The 26,754-nt window shown below is 43.6% G+C and overlaps 1 protein-coding gene and 1 long non-coding RNA gene across 2 annotated transcripts; both read left to right on the top strand.

Moving 5' to 3' along the window:
* Window positions 1-13,793: 13,793 nt before the first annotated feature.
* On the top strand, window positions 13,794-20,456 carry LOC144336448 (uncharacterized). The gene is made up of 2 exons (XR_013408270.1): window positions 13,794-13,830; window positions 20,142-20,456. It is a non-coding gene; the product is annotated as an uncharacterized LOC144336448 (long non-coding RNA).
* On the top strand, window positions 15,271-20,022 carry LOC144336595 (ERV-BabFcenv provirus ancestral Env polyprotein-like). Its single transcript, XM_077975510.1, has 3 exons — window positions 15,271-15,536; window positions 18,064-19,708; window positions 20,011-20,022. Exons 2-3 carry the CDS (start codon window positions 18,419-18,421, stop codon window positions 20,020-20,022), a joined length of 1,302 nt encoding a protein of 433 aa, XP_077831636.1. The 5' UTR covers window positions 15,271-15,536; window positions 18,064-18,418.
* Window positions 20,457-26,754: the final 6,298 nt, after the last annotated feature.

Genomic DNA, 26,754 nt, shown 5'->3' with positions numbered 1-26,754 from the left:
GTGCAATTTGCAAAGTGATATTTGGAGGCCCATTGAGGGCTATGGTGAAAAAGGAAATATCCTCAGATGAAATCTGGAAAGAAGCTTTCTGAGAAACTGCTTAGTGTTCTTTAATTCATCTCACAGAGTTACAGCTTTCCCCTCGAGAGGCCGTTCGCTAAGCTTGTTCTTGTGGAATTCGCAAAGTGATATTTGGAAGCCCTTAGTGGGCTATGGTGAAAAAGAAAATATCCTCAGAGAAAAACTGGAAAGAAGCTTTCTGAGAAACTGCTTTGTGATGTGTGACTTCCACTCACAGAGTTACATCTGTGTTTCGTGGATCTCTTTGCCAGCCTTATTTCCATGGAATCTGAGAGCAGATATTTCGAATCCCTTTGAAGATTATAGGGAGATAGGAAATATCCTCCAATAACAAAGAGAAAGAAGCTTTCTGAGAAACTTCTTTGTGTTCTGTGAAATCATCTCACAGAGTTACAGCATTCCCCTCAAGAAGCCTTTCGCTAAGACAGTTCTTGTGGAATATGCTAAGTGATATTAGGAAGCCCATAGAGGGCTATGGTGAAAAAGGCAATATCCTCAGATGAAATCTGGAGAGAAGCTTTCTGAGAAACTGCTTAGTGTTCTGTTAATTCATCTCATAGAGTTATAGCCTTCCTCTCAAAAAGCCGCTAGCTAAGACTGTTGTTGTGGAATTCGTAAAGTGATATTTGGAAGCCCATAGAGGGCTATGATGAAAAAGAAAATATCCTCAGAGAAAAAGTGGAAAGAAGCTTTGTGAGAAACTGCTTTGTGATGTGTGACTTCCACTCACAGAGTTACATCTGTGTTTCGTGGATCACTTTGCTAGCCCTATTTTTGTGGAATCTCAGAACAGATATTTCGGATCTCTTGGAAGACTATTGGGCCTAAGGAAATATCCTCCGATAAGAAAGAGAAAGAATCTTTCTGAGAAACTTCTTTGTTTTCTGTGAAATCATCTCACAGAGTTACAGCTGTCCCCTCAAGAAGCCTTTCGCTAAGCCTGTTCTTGTGCAATTTGCGAAGTGATATTTGGAAGCCCATAGAGGGCTACGGTTGAAAAGGAAAGATCCTCAGATGAAATCTAGAAAGAAACTTTCTGAGAAACTGCTTAGTGTTTTGTTAATTCATTTCACAGAGTTACATCTGTATTTCGTGGATCTCTTTGCTAGCCTTTTTTCTGTGGAATCTGAGAACAGATATTTCGGATCCCTTTGAAGACTATAGGGCCAAAGGAAATATCCTCCGATAACAAAGAGAAAGAAGCTTTCTGAGAAACTTCCTTGTGTTCTGTGAAATCATCACACAGAGTTACAGCTTTCCCCGCAAGAAGCCTTTCGCTAAGACAGTTCTTGTGGAATTTGCAAAGTGATATTTGGAAGCCCATTGAGGGCTATGGTGAAAAAGAAAATATCCTCAGATAAAATCTGGAAAGAAGCTTTCTGAGAAACTGCTTAGTGTTCTGTTAATTCATCTCACAGAGTTACAGATTTCCCCTCAAGAGGCCGCTTGCTAAGCCTGTTCTTGTGGAATTCGCAAAGTGATATTTGGAGGCCCATAGAGGGCTATGGGGGAAAAAATTATCCTCAGAGAAAAACTGGAAAGAAGCTTTCTGAGAAACTGCTTTGTGATGTGAGACTCCACTCACAGAGTTACATCTGTATTTCGTGGATCTCTTTGCTAGCCTTATTTCCGTGTAATCTGAGAACAGATATTTCGGATCCCTTTGAAGACTATAGGGCCAAAGGTAACATCCTCCAATAACAAAGAGAAAGAAGCTTTCTGAGAAACTTCTTTGTGTTCTGTGAAATCATCTCACAGAGTTACCGGTTTCTCCTCAAGAAGCCTTTCGTTAAGACAGTTCTTGTGGATTTTGCAAAGTGATATTTGGAAGCCCATAGAGGGCTACTGTGAAAAAGGAAATATCCTCAGATGAAATCTGGAGAGAAGCTTTCTGAGAAACTGCTTAGTGTTCTGTTAATTTATCTGACAGAGTTACAGCTTTACCCTCAAGAGGCTGCTCGCTAAGCCTGTTCTTGTGGAATTCGCCTAGTGATATTCAGAAGCCCATAGAGGGCTATGGTGAAAAAGAAAATATCCTCAGAGAAAAACTGGAAAGAAGCTTTCTGAGAAACTGCTTTTTTATGTGTGACTTCCACACACAGAGTTACATCTGTATTTCGTGGGTCTCTTGCTAGCCTTATTTCTGTGGAATCTGAGAACAGATATTTCGGATCCCTTTGAAGACTACAGAGCCAAAGGAAATATCCTCCGATAACAAAGAGAAAGATGCTTTCTGAGAAACTTCTTTGTGTTCTGTGAAATCATCTCACAGAGTTACAGCTTTCCCCTCAAGAAGCCATTCGCTAAGACAGTTCTTGTGGAATTTGCAAAGTAATATTTGGAAGCCCATAGAGGGCTGTGGTGAAAAAGGAAATATCCTCAAATGATATGTGGAAAGAAGCTTTCTGAGAAACTACTTAGTGTTCTGTTAATTCATCTCACAGTGTTACAGCTTTCCCCTCAAGGCGCCGATCGCTAAGCCTGTTCTTGTGGAATTCGCAAACTGATATTTGGAAGCCCATAGAGAGCTGTGGTGAAAAAGAAAATATCCTCAGAGAAAAACTGGAAAGAAGCTTTCTGAGAAACTGCTTTGTGATGTGTGACTTCCACTCACAGAGTTACATCTGTATTTCGTGGTTCTCTTTGCCAGCCTTATGTCTGTGGAATCTGAGAACAGATATTTCGGTTCCCTTTGAAGACTTTAGGGCTAAAGGAAATATCCTCCGATAACAAAGAGAAAGAAGCTTCCTGAGAAACTTCTTTGTGTTCTGTGAAATCATCTCACAGAGTTACAGCTTTCCCCTCAAGAAGCCTTTCGCTAAGACATTTCTTGTGGAATTTGCAAAGTGATATTTGGAAGCCCCTGGAGGGAAATGGTGAAAAAGGAAATATCCTCAGATGAAATCTGGAAAGAAGCTTTCTGAGAAACTGCTTAGTGTTCTCTTAATTCATCTCAAAGAGTTACAGCTTTCCCCTCAAGAGGTCGCTCGCTAAGCATGTTCTTGTGGAATTCACAAAGTGGTATTTGGACACCCATATAGGGCTATGTTGAAAAAGAAAATATCCTCAGAGAAAAACTGAAAAGAAGCTTTCTGAGAAACTGCTTTGTGATGTGTGACTTCCACTCACAGAGTTACATCTGTATTTTGTGGATCTCTTTGCTAGCCTCATTTCTGTGGAGTCTGAGCCGGGTATTTCGGATCCCTTTGATGACTATAGGGCCAAAGGAAATATCCTCCGATAACAAAGAGAAAGAAGCTTTCTGAGAAACTTCTTCCTGTTCTGTGAAATCATCTCACGGAGTTACAGCTTTGCCCTCAAAAAGCCTTTTGCTAAGACAATTCTTGTGGAATTTGCAAAGCGATATTTGGAAGCCCATAGAGGGCTATGGTGAAAAAGGAAATATCCTCAGATGAAATCTGAAAAGAAGCTTTCAGAAAAACTGCTTAGTGTTCTGTTAATTCATCTCACAGAGTTACAGCTTTCCCCTCAAGAGGCTGCTCGCTAAGCCTGTTCTTGTGGAATTCGCCTTGTGATATTCAGAAGCCCGTAGAGGGCTACGGTTCAAAAGGAAATATCCTCAGATGAAATCTAGAAAGAAGCTTTCTGAGAAACTGCTTAATGTTTTGTTAATTCATCTCACAGAGTTACATCTGTATTTCGTGGATCTCTTTGCTAGCCTTTTTTCTGTGGAATCTGAGAACAGATATTTCGGATCCCTTTGAAGACTATAGGGCCAAAGGAAATATCCTCCGATAACAAAGAGAAAGAAGCTTTCTGAGAAACTTCTTTGTGTTCTGTGAAATCATCACACAGAGTAACAGCTTTCCCCGCAAGAAACCTTTCGCTAAGACAGTTCTTGTGGAATTTGCAAAGTGATATTTGGAAGCCCATAGAGGGCTATGGTGAAAAAGAAAATATCCTCAGATAAAATCTGGACAGAAGCTTTCTGAGAAACTGCTTAGTGTTCTGTTAATTCATCTCACAGAGTTCCAGATTTCCACTCAAGAGGCCGCTCGCTAAGCCTGTTCTTGTGGAATTCGCAAAGTGATATTTGGAGGCCCATAGAGGACTATGGGGGAAAAAAATTATACTCAGAGAAAAACTGGAAAGAAGCTTTCTGGGAAACTGCTTTGTGATGTGTGACTTCCACTTACCGAGTTACATCTGTATTTCGTGTATCTCTTTGCTAGCATTATTTCTGAGGAATCTGAGAACAGATATTTCGGATCCCTTTGAAGACCTTAGGATCAAAGGAAATATCCTCCGATAAAAAAGAGTAAGAACCTTTCTGAGAAACACTTTTGTATTCTCTGAAATCATCTCACAGGGTTACAGCTCTCCCCTGAAGAAGCCTTTCGCTAAGACAGTTCTTGTGGAATTTGCAAATTGATATTTTTAAGCCCATAGAGGGCTATGATGAAAAAGGAAATATCCTCAGATGAAATCAGGAAAGAAGCTTTCTGAGAAACTGCTTAGTGTTCTGTTAATTCATCTCACAGAGTTACAGCTTTCCCCTCAAGAGGCCGTTCGCTAATCCTATTCTTGTGGTATTCGCAAAGTGATATTTGGAAGCCCATAGTGGGCTATGGTGAAAAAGAAAATATCCTCAGAGAAAAACTGGAAAGAAGCTTTCTGAGAAACTGCTTTGTGATGTGTGACTTCCACTCACCGAGTTACGTCTGTATTTCGTGGATCTCTTTGCTATCCTTATTTCTATGGACTATGACAACAGATATTTCGGATCCCTTGAAGACTGTAGGGTCAAAGGAAATATCCTCCGATGACAAAGAGAAAGAAGCTTTCAGAGAAACTTCTTTGTGTTCTGTGAAATCATCTCACAGGGTTACAGCTTTCCCCTCAAGAAGCCTTTCGCTAAGACACTTCTTGTGAAATTTGCAAAGTGATATTTGGAAGCCCATAGAGGGCTATGGTGAAAAAGGCAATATCCTCAGATGAAATCTGGAAGAAGCTTTCTGAGAAACTGCTTAGTGTTCTGTTAATTCATCTCACAGAGTTACAGCTTTCCGCTCAAGAGGCCGCTCGTTAAGCCTGTTCTTGTGGAATTCGCAAAGTGATAATTGGAAGCCCATAGAGGGCTATGATGGAAAAAAAAAATCCTCAGAGAAAAAGTGGAAAGAAGCTTTCTGATAAACGTTGTGATGTGTGACTTCCACTCACAGAGTTACATCTGTATTTCGTGGATCTCTTTGCTAGCCTTATTTCTGTGGAATCTGAGAACACGTATTTCGGATCCCTTTGAAGACTATAGGATGAAGGTAAATATCCTCTGATAACAAAGAGAAAGAAGCTTCGTGAGAAACTCCTTTGTGTTCTGTGAAATCATCTCACAGAGTTACAGCTTTCCCCTCAATAAGCCTTTCGCTAAGACAGTTATTGTGCAATTTGCAAAGTGATATTTGGAGGCCCATTGAGGGCTATGGTGAAAAAGGAAATATCCTCAGATGAAATCTGGAAAGAAGCTTTCTGAGAAACTGCTTAGTGTTCTTTAATTCATCTCACAGAGTTACAGCTTTCCCCTCGAGAGGCCGTTCGCTAAGCTTGTTCTTGTGGAATTCGCAAAGTGATATTTGGAAGCCCTTAGTGGGCTATGGTGAAAAAGAAAATATCCTCAGAGAAAAACTGGAAAGAAGCTTTCTGAGAAACTGCTTTGTGATGTGTGACTTCCACTCACAGAGTTACATCTGTGTTTCGTGGATCTCTTTGCCAGCCTTATTTCCATGGAATCTGAGAGCAGATATTTCGAATCCCTTTGAAGATTATAGGGAGATAGGAAATATCCTCCAATAACAAAGAGAAAGAAGCTTTCTGAGAAACTTCTTTGTGTTCTGTGAAATCATCTCACAGAGTTACAGCATTCCCCTCAAGAAGCCTTTCGCTAAGACAGTTCTTGTGGAATATGCTAAGTGATATTAGGAAGCCCATAGAGGGCTATGGTGAAAAAGGCAATATCCTCAGATGAAATCTGGAGAGAAGCTTTCTGAGAAACTGCTTAGTGTTCTGTTAATTCATCTCACAGAGTTATAGCCTTCCTCTCAAAAAGCCGCTAGCTAAGACTGTTGTTGTGGAATTCGTAAAGTGATATTTGGAAGCCCATAGAGGGCTATGATGAAAAAGAAAATATCCTCAGAGAAAAAGTGGAAAGAAGCTTTGTGAGAAACTGCTTTGTGATGTGTGACTTCCACTCACAGAGTTACATCTGTGTTTCGTGGATCACTTTGCTAGCCCTATTTTTGTGGAATCTCAGAACAGATATTTCGGATCTCTTGGAAGACTATTGGGCCTAAGGAAATATCCTCCGATAAGAAAGAGAAAGAATCTTTCTGAGAAACTTCTTTGTTTTCTGTGAAATCATCTCACAGAGTTACAGCTGTCCCCTCAAGAAGCCTTTCGCTAAGCCTGTTCTTGTGCAATTTGCGAAGTGATATTTGGAAGCCCATAGAGGGCTACGGTTGAAAAGGAAAGATCCTCAGATGAAATCTAGAAAGAAACTTTCTGAGAAACTGCTTAGTGTTTTGTTAATTCATTTCACAGAGTTACATCTGTATTTCGTGGATCTCTTTGCTAGCCTTTTTTCTGTGGAATCTGAGAACAGATATTTCGGATCCCTTTGAAGACTATAGGGCCAAAGGAAATATCCTCCGATAACAAAGAGAAAGAAGCTTTCTGAGAAACTTCTTTGTGTTCTGTGAAATCATCACACAGAGTTACAGCTTTCCCCGCAAGAAGCCTTTCGCTAAGACAGTTCTTGTGGAATTTGCAAAGTGATATTTGGAAGCCCATTGAGGGCTATGGTGAAAAAGAAAATATCCTCAGATAAAATCTGGAAAGAAGCTTTCTGAGAAACTGCTTAGTGTTCTGTTAATTCATCTCACAGAGTTACAGATTTCCCCTCAAGAGGCCGCTTGCTAAGCCTGTTCTTGTGGAATTCGCAAAGTGATATTTGGAGGCCCATAGAGGGCTATGGGGGAAAAAATTATCCTCAGAGAAAAACTGGAAAGAAGCTTTCTGAGAAACTGCTTTGTGATGTGAGACTCCACTCACAGAGTTACATCTGTATTTCGTGGATCTCTTTGCTAGCCTTATTTCCGTGTAATCTGAGAACAGATATTTCGGATCCCTTTGAAGACTATAGGGCCAAAGGTAACATCCTCCAATAACAAAGAGAAAGAAGCTTTCTGAGAAACTTCTTTGTGTTCTGTGAAATCATCTCACAGAGTTACCGGTTTCTCCTCAAGAAGCCTTTCGTTAAGACAGTTCTTGTGGATTTTGCAAAGTGATATTTGGAAGCCCATAGAGGGCTACTGTGAAAAAGGAAATATCCTCAGATGAAATCTGGAGAGAAGCTTTCTGAGAAACTGCTTAGTGTTCTGTTAATTTATCTGACAGAGTTACAGCTTTACCCTCAAGAGGCTGCTCGCTAAGCCTGTTCTTGTGGAATTCGCCTAGTGATATTCAGAAGCCCATAGAGGGCTATGGTGAAAAAGAAAATATCCTCAGAGAAAAACTGGAAAGAAGCTTTCTGAGAAACTGCTTTTTTATGTGTGACTTCCACACACAGAGTTACATCTGTATTTCGTGGGTCTCTTGCTAGCCTTATTTCTGTGGAATCTGAGAACAGATATTTCGGATCCCTTTGAAGACTACAGAGCCAAAGGAAATATCCTCCAATAACAAAGAGAAAGATGCTTTCTGAGAAACTTCTTTGTGTTCTGTGAAATCATCTCACAGAGTTACAGCTTTCCCCTCAAGAAGCCATTCGCTAAGACAGTTCTTGTGGAATTTGCAAAGTAATATTTGGAAGCCCATAGAGGGCTGTGGTGAAAAAGGAAATATCCTCAAATGATATGTGGAAAGAAGCTTTCTGAGAAACTACTTAGTGTTCTGTTAATTCATCTCACAGTGTTACAGCTTTCCCCTCAAGGCGCCGATCGCTAAGCCTGTTCTTGTGGAATTCGCAAACTGATATTTGGAAGCCCATAGAGAGCTGTGGTGAAAAAGAAAATATCCTCAGAGAAAAACTGGAAAGAAGCTTTCTGAGAAACTGCTTTGTGATGTGTGACTTCCACTCACAGAGTTACATCTGTATTTCGTGGTTCTCTTTGCCAGCCTTATGTCTGTGGAATCTGAGAACAGATATTTCGGTTCCCTTTGAAGACTTTAGGGCTAAAGGAAATATCCTCCGATAACAAAGAGAAAGAAGCTTCCTGAGAAACTTCTTTGTGTTCTGTGAAATCATCTCACAGAGTTACAGCTTTCCCCTCAAGAAGCCTTTCGCTAAGACATTTCTTGTGGAATTTGCAAAGTGATATTTGGAAGCCCCTGGAGGGAAATGGTGAAAAAGGAAATATCCTCAGATGAAATCTGGAAAGAAGCTTTCTGAGAAACTGCTTAGTGTTCTCTTAATTCATCTCAAAGAGTTACAGCTTTCCCCTCAAGAGGTCGCTCGCTAAGCATGTTCTTGTGGAATTCACAAAGTGGTATTTGGACACACATATAGGGCTATGTTGAAAAAGAAAATATCCTCAGAGAAAAACTGGAAAGAAGCTTTCTGAGAAACTGCTTTGTGATGTGTGACTTCCACTCACCGAGTTACGTCTGTATTTCGTGGATCTCTTTGCTATCCTTATTTCTATGGACTATGACAACAGATATTTCGGATCCCTTGAAGACTGTAGGGTCAAAGGAAATATCCTCCGATAACAAAGAGAAAGAAGCTTTCAGAGAAACTTCTTTGTGTTCTGTGAAATCATCTCACAGGGTTACAGCTTTCCCCTCAAGAAGCCTTTCGCTAAGACACTTCTTGTGAAATTTGCAAAGTGATATTTGGAAGCCCATAGAGGGCTATGGTGAAAAAGGCAATATCCTCAGATGAAATCTGGAAAGAAGCTTTCTGAGAAACTGCTTAGTGTTCTGTTAATTCATCTCACAGAGTTACAGCTTTCCGCTCAAGAGGCCGCTCGTTAAGCCTGTTCTTGTGGAATTCGCAAAGTGATAATTGGAAGCCCATAGAGGGCTATGATGGAAAAAAAAAATCCTCAGAGAAAAAGTGGAAAGAAGCTTTCTGATAAACGTTGTGATGTGTGACTTCCACTCACAGAGTTACATCTGTATTTCGTGGATCTCTTTGCTAGCCTTATTTCTGTGGAATCTGAGAACACGTATTTCGGATCCCTTTGAAGACTATAGGATGAAGGTAAATATCCTCTGATAACAAAGAGAAAGAAGCTTTGTGAGAAACTCCTTTGTGTTCTGTGAAATCATCTCACAGAGTTACAGCTTTCCCCTCAATAAGCCTTTCGCTAAGACAGTTATTGTGCAATTTGCAAAGTGATATTTGGAGGCCCATTGAGGGCTATGGTGAAAAAGGAAATATCCTCAGATGAAATCTGGAAAGAAGCTTTCTGAGAAACTGCTTAGTGTTCTTTAATTCATCTCACAGAGTTACAGCTTTCCCCTCGAGAGGCCGTTCGCTAAGCTTGTTCTTGTGGAATTCGCAAAGTGATATTTGGAAGCCCTTAGTGGGCTATGGTGAAAAAGAAAATATCCTCAGAGAAAAACTGGAAAGAAGCTTTCTGAGAAACTGCTTTGTGATGTGTGACTTCCACTCACAGAGTTACATCTGTGTTTCGTGGATCTCTTTGCCAGCCTTATTTCCATGGAATCTGAGAGCAGATATTTCGAATCCCTTTGAAGATTATAGGGAGATAGGAAATATCCTCCAATAACAAAGAGAAAGAAGCTTTCTGAGAAACTTCTTTGTGTTCTGTGAAATCATCTCACAGAGTTACAGCATTCCCCTCAAGAAGCCTTTCGCTAAGACAGTTCTTGTGTAATATGCTAAGTGATATTAGGAAGCCCATAGAGGGCTATGGTGAAAAAGGCAATATCCTCAGATGAAATCTGGAGAGAAGCTTTCTGAGAAACTGCTTAGTGTTCTGTTAATTCATCTCACAGAGTTATAGCCTTCCTCTCAAAAAGCCGCTAGCTAAGACTGTTGTTGTGGAATTCGTAAAGTGATATTTGGAAGCCCATAGAGGGCTATGATGAAAAAGAAAATATCCTCAGAGAAAAAGTGGAAAGAAGCTTTGTGAGAAACTGCTTTGTGATGTGTGACTTCCACTCACAGAGTTACATCTGTGTTTCGTGGATCACTTTGCTAGCCCTATTTTTGTGGAATCTCAGAACAGATATTTCGGATCTCTTGGAAGACTATTGGGCCTAAGGAAATATCCTCCGATAAGAAAGAGAAAGAATCTTTCTGAGAAACTTCTTTGTTTTCTGTGAAATCATCTCACAGAGTTACAGCTGTCCCCTCAAGAAGCCTTTCGCTAAGCCTGTTCTTGTGCAATTTGCGAAGTGATATTTGGAAGCCCATAGAGGGCTACGGTTGAAAAGGAAAGATCCTCAGATGAAATCTAGAAAGAAACTTTCTGAGAAACTGCTTAGTGTTTTGTTAATTCATTTCACAGAGTTACATCTGTATTTCGTGGATCTCTTTGCTAGCCTTTTTTCTGTGGAATCTGAGAACAGATATTTCGGATCCCTTTGAAGACTATAGGGCCAAAGGAAATATCCTCCGATAACAAAGAGAAAGAAGCTTTCTGAGAAACTTCTTTGTGTTCTGTGAAATCATCACACAGAGTTACAGCTTTCCCCGCAAGAAGCCTTTCGCTAAGACAGTTCTTGTGGAATTTGCAAAGTGATATTTGGAAGCCCATTGAGGGCTATGGTGAAAAAGAAAATATCCTCAGATAAAATCTGGAAAGAAGCTTTCTGAGAAACTGCTTAGTGTTCTGTTAATTCATCTCACAGAGTTACAGATTTCCCCTCAAGAGGCCGCTTGCTAAGCCTGTTCTTGTGGAATTCGCAAAGTGATATTTGGAGGCCCATAGAGGGCTATGGGGGAAAAAATTTATCCTCAGAGAAAAACTGGAAAGAAGCTTTCTGAGAAACTGCTTTGTGATGTGTTACTTCCACTCACAGAGTTACATCTGTATTTCTTGGATCTCTTTGCTAGCCTTATTTCCGTGTAATCTGAGAACAGATATTTCGGATCCCTTTGAAGACTATAGGGCCAAAGGTAACATCCTCCAATAACAAAGAGAAAGAAGCTTTCTGAGAAACTCTTTTGTATTCTCTGATATCATCTCACAGAGTTACAGCTTTCCCCTGAAGAAGCCTTTCGCTAAGACAGTTCTTGTGGAATTTGCAAATTGATATTTTTAAACCCATAGAGGGCTATGGTGAAAAAGGAAATATCCTCAGATGAAATACGGAATGAAGCTTTCTGAGAAACTGCTTAGTGTTCTGTTAATTCATCTAACGGAGTTACAGCTTTCCCCTCAAGAGGCCGCTCGCTAATCCTGTTCTTGTGGAATTCGCAAAGTGATATTTGGAAGCCCATAGAGGGCTGGGGTGAAAAAGAAAATATCCTCAGAGAAAAACTGGAAAGAATCTTTCTGAGAAACTGCTTTGTGATGTGAGACTCCACTCACAGAGTTACATCTGTATTTCGTGGATCTCTTTGCTAGCCTTATTTCCGTGTAATCTGAGAACAGATATTTCGGATCCCTTTGAAGACTATAGGGCCAAAGGTAACATCCTCCAATAACAAAGAGAAAGAAGCTTTCTGAGAAACTTCTTTGTGTTCTGTGAAATCATCTCACAGAGTTACCGGTTTCTCCTCAAAAAGCCTTTCGTTAAGACAGTTCTTGTGGATTTTGCAAAGTGATATTTGGAAGCCCATAGAGGGCTACTGTGAAAAAGGAAATATCCTCAGATGAAATCTGGAGAGAAGCTTTCTGAGAAACTGCTTAGTGTTCTGTTAATTTATCTGACAGAGTTACAGCTTTCCCCTCAAGAGGCTGCTCGCTAAGCCTGTTCTTGTGGAATTCGCCTAGTGATATTCAGAAGTACATAGAGGGCTATGGTGAAAAAGAAAATATCCTCAGAGAAAAACTGGAAAGAAGCTTTCTGAGAAAGTGCTTTTTTATGTGTGACTTCCACACACAGAGTTACATCTGTATTTCGTGGGTCTCTTGCTAGTCTTATTTCTGTGGAATCTGAGAACAGATATTTCGGATCCCTTTGAAGACTACAGAGCCAAAGGAAATACCCTCCGATAACAAAGAGAAAGATGCTTTCTGAGAAACTTCTTTGTGTTCTGTGAAATCATCTCACAGGGTTACAGCTTTCCCTTCCAGAAGCCTTTCGCGGAGACACTCCTTGTGGAATTTGCAAAGTGATACTTGACAGCCCATACAGGGCTATGGTGAAAAAGGGTATATCCTCAGATGAAATCTGGAAAGAACTTTCTGAGAAGCTGCTTAGTGTTCTGTTAATTCATCTCACAGAATTACAGCTTTCCGCTCAAGAGGCCGCTCTCTAAGCCTGTTCTTGTGGAATTCGCAAAGTGATATTTGGAAGCCCATAGAGGGCTAAGGTGAAAAAGAAAATATCCTCAGAGAAAAACTGGAAAGAAGCTTTCTGAGAAACTGCTTTGTGATGTGTGACTTCTGCTCAGAGAGTTATATCTCTATTTCCTGGATCTCTTTGCTAGCCTTATTTCTGTGGAATCTGAGAACAGATAATTCAGATCCCTTTGAAGACTATAAGGCCGAAAGAAATATCCTCTGATAACAAAAGAAAGAAGCTTTCTGACAAACTTCTTTGTGTTCTGTGAAATCATCTCACAGGGTTACAGCTTTCCGCTCAAGAATCCTTTCGCTAAGACAGTTCTTGTGGAATTTGCAAAGTGATATTTGGAAGCCCATAGAGGGCTATGGTGAAAAAGAAAATATCCTCAGATGAAATCTGCAAAGAAGATTTCTGAGAAACTGCTTAGTGATCTGTTAATTCCTGTCACAGAGATACAGCTTTCCCCTCAAGAGGCCGCTCGCTCAGCCTCTTCTTGTGGAATTCGCAAAGTGATATTTGGAAGCCCATAGAGAGCTATCGTGAAAAAGAAAATATCCTCAGAGAAAAGCTGGAAAGGATCTTTCTGAGAAACTGCTTTGTGATGTGTGACTTCCTCTCACAGAGTTACATCTGTATTTCGTGGATCTCTTTGCTGGCCTTATTTCTGTGGAATCTGATATAGATATTTCGGATGCCTTTGAAGACTATAGGGCCAAACTAAATATCCTCCGATAACAAAGAGAAAGAAGCTTTCTGAGAAACTTCTTTGTGTTCTGTGATATCATCTCAAAGGGTTGCAGCTTTCCACTCTAGAAGCCTTTCGCTAAGACAGTTCTTGTGGAATTTGCAAAGTGATATTTGGAAGCCCATAGAGGGCTTTGGTGAAAAAGCAAATATCCTCACATGAAATCTGGAAAGAAGCTTTCTGAGAAACTGCTTAGTGTTCCGTTAATTCATGTCACAGAGCTACAGCTTTCCCCTCAAGAGGCCGCTCGCTAGGCCTGTTCTTGTGGAATTCGCAAAGTGATATTTGGAAGCCCATAGAGGGCTACGTTGAAAAAGAAAATATCCTCAGAGAAAAACTGGAAAGCAGCTTTCTGAGAAACTGCTTTGTGATGTTTGACTTCCACTCACAGAGTTCCATCTGTATTTCGTGGATCCCTTTGCTAGCCTTATTTCTGTGGAATCTGAGAACAGATATTTCGGATCCCTTTGAAGACTCTAGGGCCAAAGGAAATATCCTCCGATAACAAAGAGAAAGAAGCTTTCTGAGAAACTGAAAGGAGCTGGGCACATTCCTCAGCCCCGGTCTCAAAACTCCCTGAGCCTAGCACAAACACATCCCATCCTCCCATCCCACCACCATATATCTCTCAAACTCCCTGAGCCCAGTACAAACACCACCTGGAAAGTCTCCGATAAGGAGACAGCCGTTCAAGGTTACTGAAAGCGCAGGAGCCAAAAGAATTTCTGTGTTCCCCTACAACTTTCGGGCTATAAAAAGCAAACGCTCGCATTGTTCGGGGCCCTCTTGTATACTGTGTAAAACAGGGACCAAGTTCGAACTTGTAGTAAAGATCCTTGCCGCTTGGCTTTGACTCTGGACTCTGGTGGTCTTCTTTGGGGTACAAACAGTCTGGGCATAACATCTGGGGGCCCGTCCGGGATTCCCCAAGCCCACCAGACCCCTGGTCAACGGATCTGCTAGGATCGATCTACTGATAGGTGAGCTGGCTCGTCTCCGTTTGTCTGTCTGTGTCTGTGTGTCTGTTTTGAATCTGAATCTCTGACTCGCGAGGTCTGAAACTGAGGCTGTCACAGTCCTGGCGGACGCGCTATATGACGGCCAGTGGAGACCGGTGGGAGACGTCCCCTGGCTCTCTCCTGATTTAAATTGCGATCTGAGTTGCTGGAGCGGGTTCGCGCTCCGGGCAACAGTCTGAATCTGACCCTGGTCCCCGGGTGCGCGCCTGCAGTCTGAATCTGACCCCGGTCCCCGGGTGCGCGCCTGCAGTCTGAATCTGACCCCGGTCCCCGGGTGCGCGCTCGCTGTCTGAATCTGACCCCGGTCCCGGGGCGCGCGCTCGCTGTCTGAATTGCCCCGGCCCCCGGGCGCGCGCTCGCTGTCTGAATTGCCCCGTCCCCCGGGTGCGCCCTCGCTGTCTGAATTGCCCCGGCCCCCGGGCGCGCGCTCGCTGTCTGAATTGCCCCGGCCCCCGGGTGCGCGCTCGCTGTCTGAATTGCCCCGGCCCCCGGGCGCGCGCTCGCTGTCTGAATTGCCCCGGCCCCCGGTGCGCGCTCGCTGTCTGAATTGCCCCGGCCCCCGGGTGCGCGCTCGCTGTCTGAATTGCCCCGGTCCCCGGGTGCGCGCTCGCTGTCTGAATTGCCCCGGTCCCCGGGTGCGCGCTCGCTGTCTGAATTGCCCCGGCCCCCGGGTGTGCGCTCGCGGCCCCGGTCCCCGGGCTCCCGGCTTCCGGCGCGCGCTCGCGGCCCCGGTCCCCGGGCTCCCGGCTTCCGGCGCGCGCTCCCGGCCCCGGTCCCCGGGCTCCCGGCTTCCGGCGCGCGCTCGCGGCCCCGGTCCCTGGGCTCCCGGCTTCCGGCGCCACGCTCCCGGCCCGGTCCCCGGGCTCCCGGCTTCCGGCGCGCGCTTCCTGCACCGCGCTTGTGGCCCCAGTCCCCGGGCTCCTGGCTTCCGGTGCCGCGCCTGCGGCCCCGGTCCCCGGGCTCCCGGCTTCCAGCATGGATTTCCTTTACAGGGATTCCAACCCACATTCCTTTACAAAAAGAGACACAGAAAGTGAGACTGGGGAGAAGAGAAAATAAGTGAGAGAGAGACCATAGAGATGGGAAAGGGAGAAAGTGAGAAGGGAAATCGGAAAGAGAAAGGGGAGAAAACGGCAGACGTGGAGAGTCAGAGAAAGAGACTGAATATAAAGGAGAAAGGACACGGGATGACAGAGAGACAGAGAGAGAAAGCGCGCGCGAATGAGATAGAAACTTAAAGAAAAGACCCTGTAAGTATGTCAATCAAAGATTTAGACAGAAACGGAAACATTAGAGAGAGAGATAGAGGGACGGAGCAGGCGGAGGGGAGGCGGGCTCGCTGAAAGGGAAAGTAACTTTAAAAGGCTGGGGGGGCGGACGCGAGGGCGCACTTCGCGGACTAGCCCCCCCCCCCCCCAGCCGCCTGACTCCACGGTGGCTTTACCCCTTCGGGAAATAAAACCCCCAGATGACACAGGAATCCCCAAGCTCCAGTACTGGCCATTCTCCACCAGTGATCTGTATAACTAAAAGGCTCAGAGTGCTCGGTTTTCAGACAACCCCAAAGATTTACTGGCTTTACTGGATAGTGTCATGTTCACCCACCAGCCCATTTGAGATGATTGTCAGCAGCTCCTCCGAATCTTGTTTACCACGGAGGAGCGAGAGGGAATACAGGTAAAAGCTGGAAAGCTGGTCCCGGGGGACGACGGTCAACCGACTGCTAACCCTGACCTCATAAACGTGACCTTTCCTCTGACCAGGCCGGCGTAGGACTACAACACGGCAGAAGGTAGGGGACGGCTACACCTTTATCGCCAGACTCTAATGTCAGGTCTCCGGGCAGCTGCTCGCAGGCCCACTAATTTGGCTAAAGTATATTCTATTCTGCAAAAAAAGACAGAGAGCCCAGCCACCTACTTAGAAAGATTAATGGAAGCTTTTAGACAGTACACCCCCATAGATCCAGAGGCTCCAGGAAGTCAGGCACCTATTGTAATGTCATTCGTAAATCAGGCAGCCCCAGATATTAAAAGAAAACTCCAAAAATTAGAAGACTTGGAAGGAAAGCGGATTCAAAACCTCCTTCAGATAGCCCAGCAGGTTTATAATAACAGAGATACTCCAGAAAAAAGGCAATTTAAGGCCACTAAAAAAATGACCAAGGTCCTGGCAGCAGTAGTACAGAAAGAACATCTACAGCCAGAGTACACCCAACCTAGGCGGCCCCCCCAGGCATGATAATCTGAAAAAAGACCAATGTGCCTACTGCAAGGAGGCTGGCCACTGGGTAAGAGACTGCCTCGCTACTGCCCAACCTGGACCTGGACGCCCCACTCCACGACTGCACCGAGGTACTAGCTCAGGTGCACGGAGTTCGAGAAGACCTGCAGGATCGCCCACTTCCTGATGCCGACCTCGTCTGGTTCACTGATAAGAGCAGCTTCATGCATCACGGCCAGAGATACGCTGGAGCGGCAGTAACTTCAGAGACTGAGGTAATCTGGGCGGAACCCCTGCCCCCGGGGACATCGGCCCAGAAGGCCGAACTAATAGTGCTCACCCAAGCTCTTACCTTAGGGGCGGAGAAAAAGCTGACGGTATATACAGACAGCTGATATGCTTTTGCAACAGTGCATATACATGGGGCCATTTACAGGGAGCGGGGGTTACTGACGGCTAAAAAAAAAAAAAAAAAGAGATAAAAAAACAAGCAAGAAATCCTAGCCCTGCTAACAGTCCTATGGAGGCCAGAAAAGTTAGCCATTGTGCATTGCCAAGGGCATCAGAAACTAACTACTCCAACTGCTCAAGGCAACTTTCTGGCGGACCAAACTGCAAGAAAGGTGGCGAAGGCTCCCAGCCAACTCCTTGCACTCCAGCTCCCTGACCCGGGCCCCCGGGACTTGCCATATTTCCCTGATTATTCAGAACAAGATCTCCAGTGGATTGACAAGCTTCCCCTGAAACAGATCCAGAATGGGTGGTGGACTGATACTAATGACCAAACCATCCTACCAGAAAAATTACGACAACAAATGTTAGAACACATCCACCGAACCACCCACCTGGGTGCTCGGTGAATGATAGACCTGATCAGACGCTCTAAGCTCAAATTCAGACATACAGCCGAGATGGCCAGCAACATCGTAACAAGTTGCAAAGTCTGCCAGCTTAACAACGCCTACCCCCAATCCCAGGCTACAACGGGAACAAGGCTTAGGGGAACCAGGCCCGGTATCTACTGGGAAGTAGATTTTACTGAGATAAAGCCAGGAAAATACGGGTATCGGTACTTACTTGTCTTTGTAGATACTTTTTCAGGGTGGACTGAAGCATTCCCCACCAAGAAAGAAACTGCTCAGGTTGTAGCAAAGAAAATCCTGGAAGATATCCTCCCCAGGTATGGCTTCCCTGTCCAGATAAGGTCAGATAATAGGCCGGCCTTCGTTGCTAAGGTAAGTCAGGATTTGGCTTCCATCCTTGGGGCAAATTGGAAACTACATTGCACTTACAGGCCCCAGAGTTCAGGACAGGTAGAGAGAATGAATCGGACCTTAAAAGAGACCTTAACTAAATTAACTATGGAGACTGGCGCTAATTGGGTGGTCCTTCTCCCCTACGCTCTGCTCCGGGCCCGTAATACCCCTTACAGACTGGGCCTTACTCCTTATGAAATTATGCATGGCAGACCCCCACCCTTAGTTCCCGGCCTAAAAGATGATCTGCTCAAGTCCGAAACAGAAAATGTCTCTGAACTCTTGTTTTCCCTACAAGCCTTGCAGAAAATTCATCAAGAAATCTGGCCCAAGCTGAAAAAACTATATGAGACCGGTCCCCCGCCGACACCCCATCCGGGAGACTAGGTCCTGGTCAAGCGACACCGACAAGAGACCCTAGAACCCAGGTGGAAAGGACCACTCCAGGTACTCCTAACCACACCCACCGCCCTGAAGGTAGAAGGCATCGCATCGTGGATCCACTACACCCACGTCAAGCCAGTGGACCCAACCTCCGATCTTCTGGGACCAATCACGGCGGCGGCTGAAGCACCGGACACGTGGACTGTGGACAGAGCTAGGAACAACCCCTTAAAACTCACCCTGCGCCGGCAGCATAGCTCACTGCAAACATGCAGTTAGGTAGTCTAACCCTAACGTTAGTCGCCCTAGTGGCCGCTGGAGAAATCACAAAACCAGCTCATAATCCCTTTGTCTGGAGATTCTGGCTTTATGAAAACCGAACCCACCCTGGGCAACCTCATAAGCCCGGAAAATTATTGGCCAGTGCTGATTGCCCTTCCTCAGGGTGCAACAGCCCAATTCTACTAAATTTTACTGGTTTTCAAATAGCCAAACCTATGACACCAATAATATGCTTTGAGTTTGATCAGACTAAATACAATTGTAAACACTATTGGTGGCACCAAAATGCTGGCTGTCCTTATAACTATTGTAACATCCACAGACCCCGTTATTGGGGAGAGAGAAAACAGTTAGACCCTAAATGGCCCTTCTATCGTAGACGGGATAGAGACTTTCCATATACCTGGATAGTTAGAGACCCCTGGAACTCCCGCTGGACCACACCTCAACATGGGGCTGTATACTACTCCCCCTCCTCCACATGGCCTAGCAGTCACCTCTATCTGTGGCAAGGCCTAGTGCAAGTACTGCCCCTGGTCCACGGGAATATCCAACGACAGGAAAACAGACTAACACAAGACTTACGTCCTTTCTCCTGGTTAAAGTTATTACAAGAAGGACTAGAACTTGCTAACCTTACAGGACTTCATAGCCTGTCTGGCTGCTTCGTGTGCGCCACTCTAGGGCGTCCACCGCTAACAGCTGTCCCTCTGCCATGGGGACCCTCTACCTTTGCCCAAGCTAACAACCTCCGAAACCACTCGTATGCTCCTATCCTGAACGTGCCCCTATACCTAAACCCCAGTCAGGAGAAGTTTCCCTACTGTTTCTCAGGAACCAATTCCAGCCTCTGCAGCATCACTGCAACGCCCCCTAATATCACCTTAAGGGCTCCATCAGGCATATTCTTCTGGTATAATGGAACCTTATCTAAGAACCTACCTAGTCCTTCTGTTAATAACCTACTGTGTCTCCCTGTCACATTAGTTCCCCAGTTGACTCTACTAACTGCTGGCGAGTTCCTAGGGTATACCGGTAACTGGACTAGTGCTGTTATTCACCCAGACCCTAGACCAAGACCTGCACGAGCCATATTTCTCCCCCTCATTGCAGGAATCTCCCTCACTGCATCCTTCATTGCGGCCGGACTGGCGGGGGGAGCCCTAGGTCACACCCTCATAGAAAGTAACAAGTTATACCAACAATTTGCCGTTGCTATGGAGGAGTCCGCTGAGTCCCTTGTCTCCCTTCAGCGGCAGCACACGTCCCTAGCTCAGGTAACCTTGCAAAACCGGAGGGCCCTAGACCTACTCACTGCAGAAAAAGGTGGTACATGTATATTTCTAAAAGAAGACTGTTGTTTCTACATAAATCAATCAGGACTTGTAGAGGACCGGGTCCAACAGTTACGCAAGTTAAGCACTGAAGTAAAAACACGGCAGTTTGCTTCAGCTGCAGACCAATGGTGGAATTCCTCTATGTTTTCTCTGTTAGCCCCCTTCCTTGGACCCCTGCTAAGTCTACTATTTCTGCTTACCGTAGGACCTTGTGTTGTTAACAGAATTTTACAATTTGTTAGGGAGAGATTTGACACCGTACAACTCATGGTCCTCAGAGCCCAATACCAACCTGTAAACGCTGAAACAGAATCAGACTTATAAGACCCAAGATTGGCTCTAAAGATACCTGAAAAGAAGGGGGGAATGAAAGGAGCTGGGCACATTCCTCAGCCCCGGTCTCAAAACTCCCTGAGCCTAGCACAAACACATCCCATCCTCCCATCCCACCACCATATATCTCTCAAACTCCCTGAGCCCAGTACAAACACCACCTGGAAAGTCTCCGATAAGGAGACAGCCGTTCAAGGTTACTGAAAGCGCAGGAGCCAAAAGAATTTCTTTGTTCCCCTACAACTTTCGGGCTATAAAAAGCAAACGCTCGCATTGTTCGGGGCCCTCTTGTATACTGTGTAAAGGAGGGACCAAGTTCGAACTTGTAGTAAAGATCCTTGCCGCTTGGCTTTGACTCTGGACTCTGGTGGTCTTCTTTGGGGAACAAACAGTCTGGGCATAACAAAACTTCTTTGTGTTCTCTGAAATCATCTCACAGAGTAACAGCTGTCCCCTCCAGAAGCCTTTCGCTAAGACAGTTCATGTGGAATTTGCAAAGGGATATTTGGAAGCCCATAGAGGGCTATGTTGAAAAACGAAATATCCTCAGATGAAATCTGGAAAGAAGCTTTCTGAGAAACTGCTTAGTGATCTGTTAATTCATGTCACTGAGATACAGCTTTCCCCTCAAGGGGCCGCTCGCTAAGCCTCTTCTTGTGGAATTCGCAAAGTGATATTTGGAAGCCCATTGAGGGCTATGGTGAAAAAGAAAATATCCTCAGAGAAAAACTGGAAAGAAGCTTTCTGAGAAACTTCTTTGTGTTCTCTGAAATCATCTCACAGAGTTACAGCTTTGCCCTCCAGAAGCCTTTTGCTAAGACAGTTCTTGTGGAATTTGCAAAGTGATATTAGGAAGCCCTTAGAGGGCTATGGTGGAAAAAAAAATAACCTCAGAGAAAAACTGGAAAGAAGCTTTCTGATAAATTGCTTTGTGATGTGTGACTTCCACTGACAGAATTACATCTGTATTTCGTGAATCTCTTTGCTAGCCTTATTTCTGTGGAATCTGAGAACAGATATTTCGGATCCCTTTGAAGACTACAGGATCAAGGGAAATATCCTCTGATAAAACAGAGAAAGAAGCTTTCTGAGAAATTCCTTTGTGTTCTGTGAAATCATCTCACAGAGTTACAGCTTTCCCCTCAAGAAGCCTTTCGCTAAGACAGTTATTGTGGAATTTATAAAGTGATATTTGGAGACCCATAGAGGGCTATGGTGAAAAAGGAAATATCCTCAGATGAAATCTGGAAAGAAGCTTTCTGAGAAATTGCTTAGTGTTCTGTTAATTCATCTCACAGAGTTACAGCTTTCCCCTCAAGAGGCCGTTCGCTAAGCCTGTTCTTGTGGAACACGCAAAGTGATATTTGGAAGCCCTTAGTGGGCTATGGTGAAAAAGAAAATATCCTCAGAGAAAAAATGGAAAGAAGCTTTCTGAGAAACTGCTTTGTGATGTGTGACTTCCACTCACCGAGTTACATCTGTATTTCGTGGATCTCTTTGCTAGCCTTATTTCTGTGGAATCTGAGAACAGATATTTCGGATCCCTTTGAAGACCATAAGATCAAGGGAAATATCCTCTGATAACAAAGAGAAAGTAGATTTCTGAGAAACTCCTTTGTGTTCTGTGAAATCATCTCACAGAGTTACAGCTTTCCCCTCAAGAAGCCTTTCGCTAAGACAGTTCTTGTGGAATTTGCAAAGTGATATTTGGAAGCCCATAGAGGGCTATGGTGAAAGAGGAAATATCCTCAGATGAAATCTGGAAAGAAGCTCTCTGAGAAACTGCTTAGTGTTCTGTTAATTCATCTCACAGAGTTACAGCTTTCCCCTCAATAAGCCTTTCGCTAAGACAGTTCATGTGGAATTCGCAGTGTGATATTTGGAGGCCCTTAGAGGGCTATGGTGAAAAAGGAAATATCCTCAGATGAAATCTGGAAAGAAGTTTTCTGAGAAACGTCTTAGTGTTCTGTTAATTCATCTCACAGAGTTACAGCTTTCCGCACAAGAGGCCGATCTCTAAGCCTGTTCTTGTGGAATTCGCAAAGTGATATTTGGAAGCCCAAAGAGGACTAAGGTGAAAAAGAAAATATCCTCAGAGAAAAACTGGAAAGAAGCTTTCTGAGAAACTGCTTTGTGATGTGTGACTTCCGCTCAGAGAGTTACATCTGTATCTCCTGGATCTCTTTGCTAGCCTTATTTCTGTGGAATCTGAGAACAGATAATTCAGATCCCTTTGAAGACTACAAGGCCAAAGAAATATCCTCTGATAACAAAAGAAAGAAGCTTTCTGACAAACTTCTTTGTGTTCTGTGAAATCATCTCACAGGGTTACAGCTTTCCGCTCAAGAATCCTTTCGCTAAGAGAGTTCTTGTGGAATTTGAAAAATGATATTTGGAAGCCCATAGAGGGCTACGGTGAAAAAGAAAATATCCTCAGATGAAATCTGGAAAGAAGCTTTCTGAGAAACTGCTTAGTGATCTGTTAATTCCTGTCACAGAGATACAGCTTTCCCCTCAAGAGGCCCCTCGCTTAGCCTCTTCTTGTGGAACTCGCAAAGTGATATTTGGAAACCCATAGAGGGCTATGGTGAAAAAGAAAACATCCTCAGAGAAAAGCTGGAAAGGATCTTTCTGAGAAACTGCTTTGTGATGTGTGACTTCCACTCACAGAGTTACATCTGTATTTCGTGGATCTCTTTGCTAGCCTTATTTCTGTGGAATCTGAGAACAGATATTTCGGATCCCTTTGAAGATTATAGGAACAAGGGAAATATCCTCTGATAACAAAGAGAAAGAAGCTTTCTGAGAAACTCCTTTGTGTTCTGTGATATCATCTCACAGAGTTACAGCTTTCCCCTCAAGAAGCCTTTCGCTAAGAGAGTTGTTGTGGAATTTGCAAAGTGATATTTGCAGGCCCATAGAGGGCTATGGTGAAAAAGGAAATATCCTCAGATGAAATCTGGAAAGAAGCTTTCTGAGAAACTGCTTAGTGTTCTGTTAATTCATCTCACAGAGTTACAGCTTTCCCCTCAAGAGGCCGTTTGCTAAACCTGTTGTTGTGGAATACGCAAAGTGATATTTGGAAGCCCATAGTGGGCTACGGTGAAAAAGAAAATATCCTCAAAGAAAAACTGGAAAGAAGCTTTCTGAGAAACTGCTTTGTGATGTGTGACTTCCACTCACCAAGTTACATCTGTATTTCGTGTATCTCTTTGCTAGCCTTATTTCTGTGAAACCTGAGAACAGATATTTCGGATCCCTTTGAAGACTATAGGGTCAAAGGAAATATCCTCCGATAACAAAGAGAAAGAAGCTTTCTGAGAAACTTCTTGGTGTTCTGCGAAATCATCTCACACGGTTACAGCTTTGCCCTCAAGAAGCCTTTCACTAAGACAGCCCTTGTGGAATTTGCAAAGTGATATTTGGAAGCCAATAGAGGGCTAGGGTGAAAAAGTAAATATCCTCAGAAGAAATCTGGAAAGAAACTTTCTGAGAAGCTGCTTAGTGTTCAAATTACAGCTTTCTCCTCAAGAGGCCGTTCGCTAAGCCTGTTCTTCTGGTATTCGCAAAGTGATATTTGGAAGCCCATAGTGGGCTATGGTGAAAAAGAAAATATCCTCAGAGAAAAACTGGAAAGAAGCTTTCTGAGAAACTGCTTTGTGATGTGTGACTTCCACTCACAGAGTTACATCTGTATTTCGTGGATCTCTTTGCTAGCCTTATTTTTGTGGAATCTGAGAACAGATATTTCGGATCCCTTTGAAGACTATAGGATCAAGGGAAATATCCTCTGATAACAAAGAGAAAGTAGCTTTCTGAGAAACTCCTTTGTGTTCTGAGAAATCATCTCACAGAATTACAGCTTTCCCCTCAAGAAGCCGTTCACTAAGACAGTTCCTGTGGAATTTGCAAAGTGATATTTGGAAGCCCATAGAGGGCTATGGTGAAAGAGGAAATATCCTCAGATGAAATCTGGAAAGAAGCTCTCTGAGAAACTGCTTAGTGTTCTGTTAATTCATCTCACAGAGTTACAGCTTTCCCCTCAATAAGCCTTTCGCTAAGACAGTTCTTGTGGAATTCGCAAAGTGATATTTGGAGGCCCTTAGAGGGCTATGGTGAAAAAGGAAATATACTCAGATGAAATCTGGAAAGAAGCTTTCTGAGGAACGTCTTAGTGTTCTGTTAATTCATCTCACAGAGTTACAGGTTTCCGCACAAGAGGCCGCTCTCTAAGCCTGTTCTTGTGGAATTCGCAAAGTGATATTTGGAAGCCCATAGAGGGCTAAGGTGAAAAAGAAAATATCCTCAGAGAAAAACTGGAAAGAAGCTTTCTGAGAAAGTGCTTTGTGATGTGTGACTTCCACTCACAGAGTTCCATCTGTATTTCGTGGATCCCTTTGCTAGCCTTATTTCTGTGGAATCTGAGAACAGATATTTCGGATCCCTTTGAAGACTATAGGGCCAAAGGAAATATCCTCCGATAACAAAGAGAAAGAAGCTTTCTGAGAAACTTCTTTGTGTTCTCTGAAATCATCTCACAGAGTAACAGCTGTCCCCTCCAGAAGCCTTCGCTAAGACAGTTCTTGTGGAATTTGCAAAAGGATATTTGGAAGCCCATAGAGGGCTATGGTGAAAAAGGAAATATCCTCAGATGAAATCTGGGAAGAAGCTTTCTGAGAAACTGCTTAGTGTTCTGTTAATTCATCTCACAGAGTTACAGCTTTCCCATCAAGGGGCCGCTCGCTCAGCTTGTTCTTGTGGAATTCGCAAAGTGATAATTGGAAGCCCAAAGAGGGCTATGGTGGAAAAAAAAAATATCCTCAGAGAAAAACTGGAAACAAGCTTTCTGAGAAACTGCGTTGTGATGTGTGACTTCCACTCACAGAGTTACATCTGTATTTCGTGGATCTCTTTGCTAGCCTTATTTCTGTGGAATCTGAGTAGAGATATTTATGATCCCTTTGAAGACTATAGGGCCAAAGGAAATATCCTGCGATAACAAAGAGAAAGAAGCTTTCTGAGAAACTCCATTGTGTTCTGTGAAATCATCTCACAGAGTTACAGCTTTCCCCTCAAGAAGCCTTTCGCTAAGACAGTTCTCATGGAATTGGCAGTGATATTTGGAAGCCCATAGAGGGCTATGGTGAAAAAGGAAATATCCTCAGATGAAATTTGGAAAGAAGCTTTCTGAGAAACTGCTTAGTGTTATGTTAATTCATCTGACAGAGTTACATCTGTTTTTCGTGGATCTCTTTGCTAGCCTTATTTCTGTGGAATCTGAGAACAGATATTTCGGATCCCTTTGAAGACTATAGGGCCAAAGGAAATATCCTCCGATAACAAAGAGAAAGAAACTTTCTGGGAAACTTCTTTGTGTTCTTTGAAATCATCTCACAGAGTTATAGCTTTCCCCTCAAGAAGCCTTTCGCTAAGACAGTTCTTGTGGAATTGGCAAAGTGATATGTGAAGCCCATAGAGGGCTATCGTAAAAAAGGAAATATCCTCAGATGAAACCTGGAAAGAAGCTTTCTGAGAAACTACTCTGTGATGTGTGACTTCCACTCACAGAGTTATATCTGTATTTCGTGTATCTCTTTGCTAGCCTTATTTCTGTGGAATCTGAGAACAGATATTTCAGATCCCTTTGAAGACTATAGGGCCAAAGGAAATATCCTCCGATAACTAAGAGAAAGAAGCTTTCTGAGAAAATTCTTTGTGTTCTGTGAAATCATCTCTCCGACTTACAGCTTTCCCGTCAAGAAGTCTTTAGCTAGGACAGTTCTTGTGGAGTTGGCAAAGTGATATTTGGAAGCCCTTAGAGGGTTATGGTGAAAAAGGAAATATCCTCAGATGAAATCTGGGAAGAAACTTTCTGAGAAACTGCTCTGTGATGTGTAACTTCCACTCACGGAGTTACACCTGTATTTCGTGGATCTCTTTGCTAGCCTTATTTCTGTGGAATCTGAGAACAGATATTTCGGATCACTTTGAAGACTATAGGGCCAAAGCAAATATCGTCCGATAACAAAGAGAAAGAAGCTTTCTGAGAAACTTCTTTGTGTTCTGTGAAATCATCACACAGCGTTACAGCTTTCCCCTCAAGAAGGCTTTTGCTAAGACAGTTCTTGTGGAATTTGCAAAGTGATATTTGGAAGCCCATAGAGTGCTATGGTGAAAAAGCAATATCCTCAGAGAAAATCTGAAAAGAAAATTTCTGAGAAACTGCTTAGTGTTCGGTTAATTCATCTCACAGAGTTACATCTGTAATTCATGGATCTCCTTGCTAAGCTTAGTGTTCGGTTAATTCATCTCACAGAGTGACATCTGTATTTCGTGGATCTCTTTGCGAGCCTTATTTCCGTGGAATCTGAGAGCAGATATTTCGGATCTCTTTGAAGACCATAGGGTCAAAGGAGTTATCCTCCGATAACAAAGAGAAAGAAGTTTTCTGAGAAACTTCTTTGTGTTCTGTGATATCATCTCACAGAGTTACAGCTCCCCTCAAGAAGCCTTTCGCTAAGACAGTTCTTGTGGAATTGGCAAATTGATATTTGGAAGCTCATAGAGGGCTACGGTGAAAAACGAAAAATTCTCTGATGAAATCTGGAAAGAAGCGTTCTGAGAAACTGCTTAGTGTCTGTTAATTCATCTCA

This window comes from Macaca mulatta, chromosome 18, assembly GCF_049350105.2.
Source record: "Macaca mulatta isolate MMU2019108-1 chromosome 18, T2T-MMU8v2.0, whole genome shotgun sequence".
Lineage (NCBI taxonomy): Eukaryota > Metazoa > Chordata > Mammalia > Primates > Cercopithecidae > Macaca > Macaca mulatta.
This window is presented reverse-complemented; position numbering and strand designations above follow the sequence as displayed.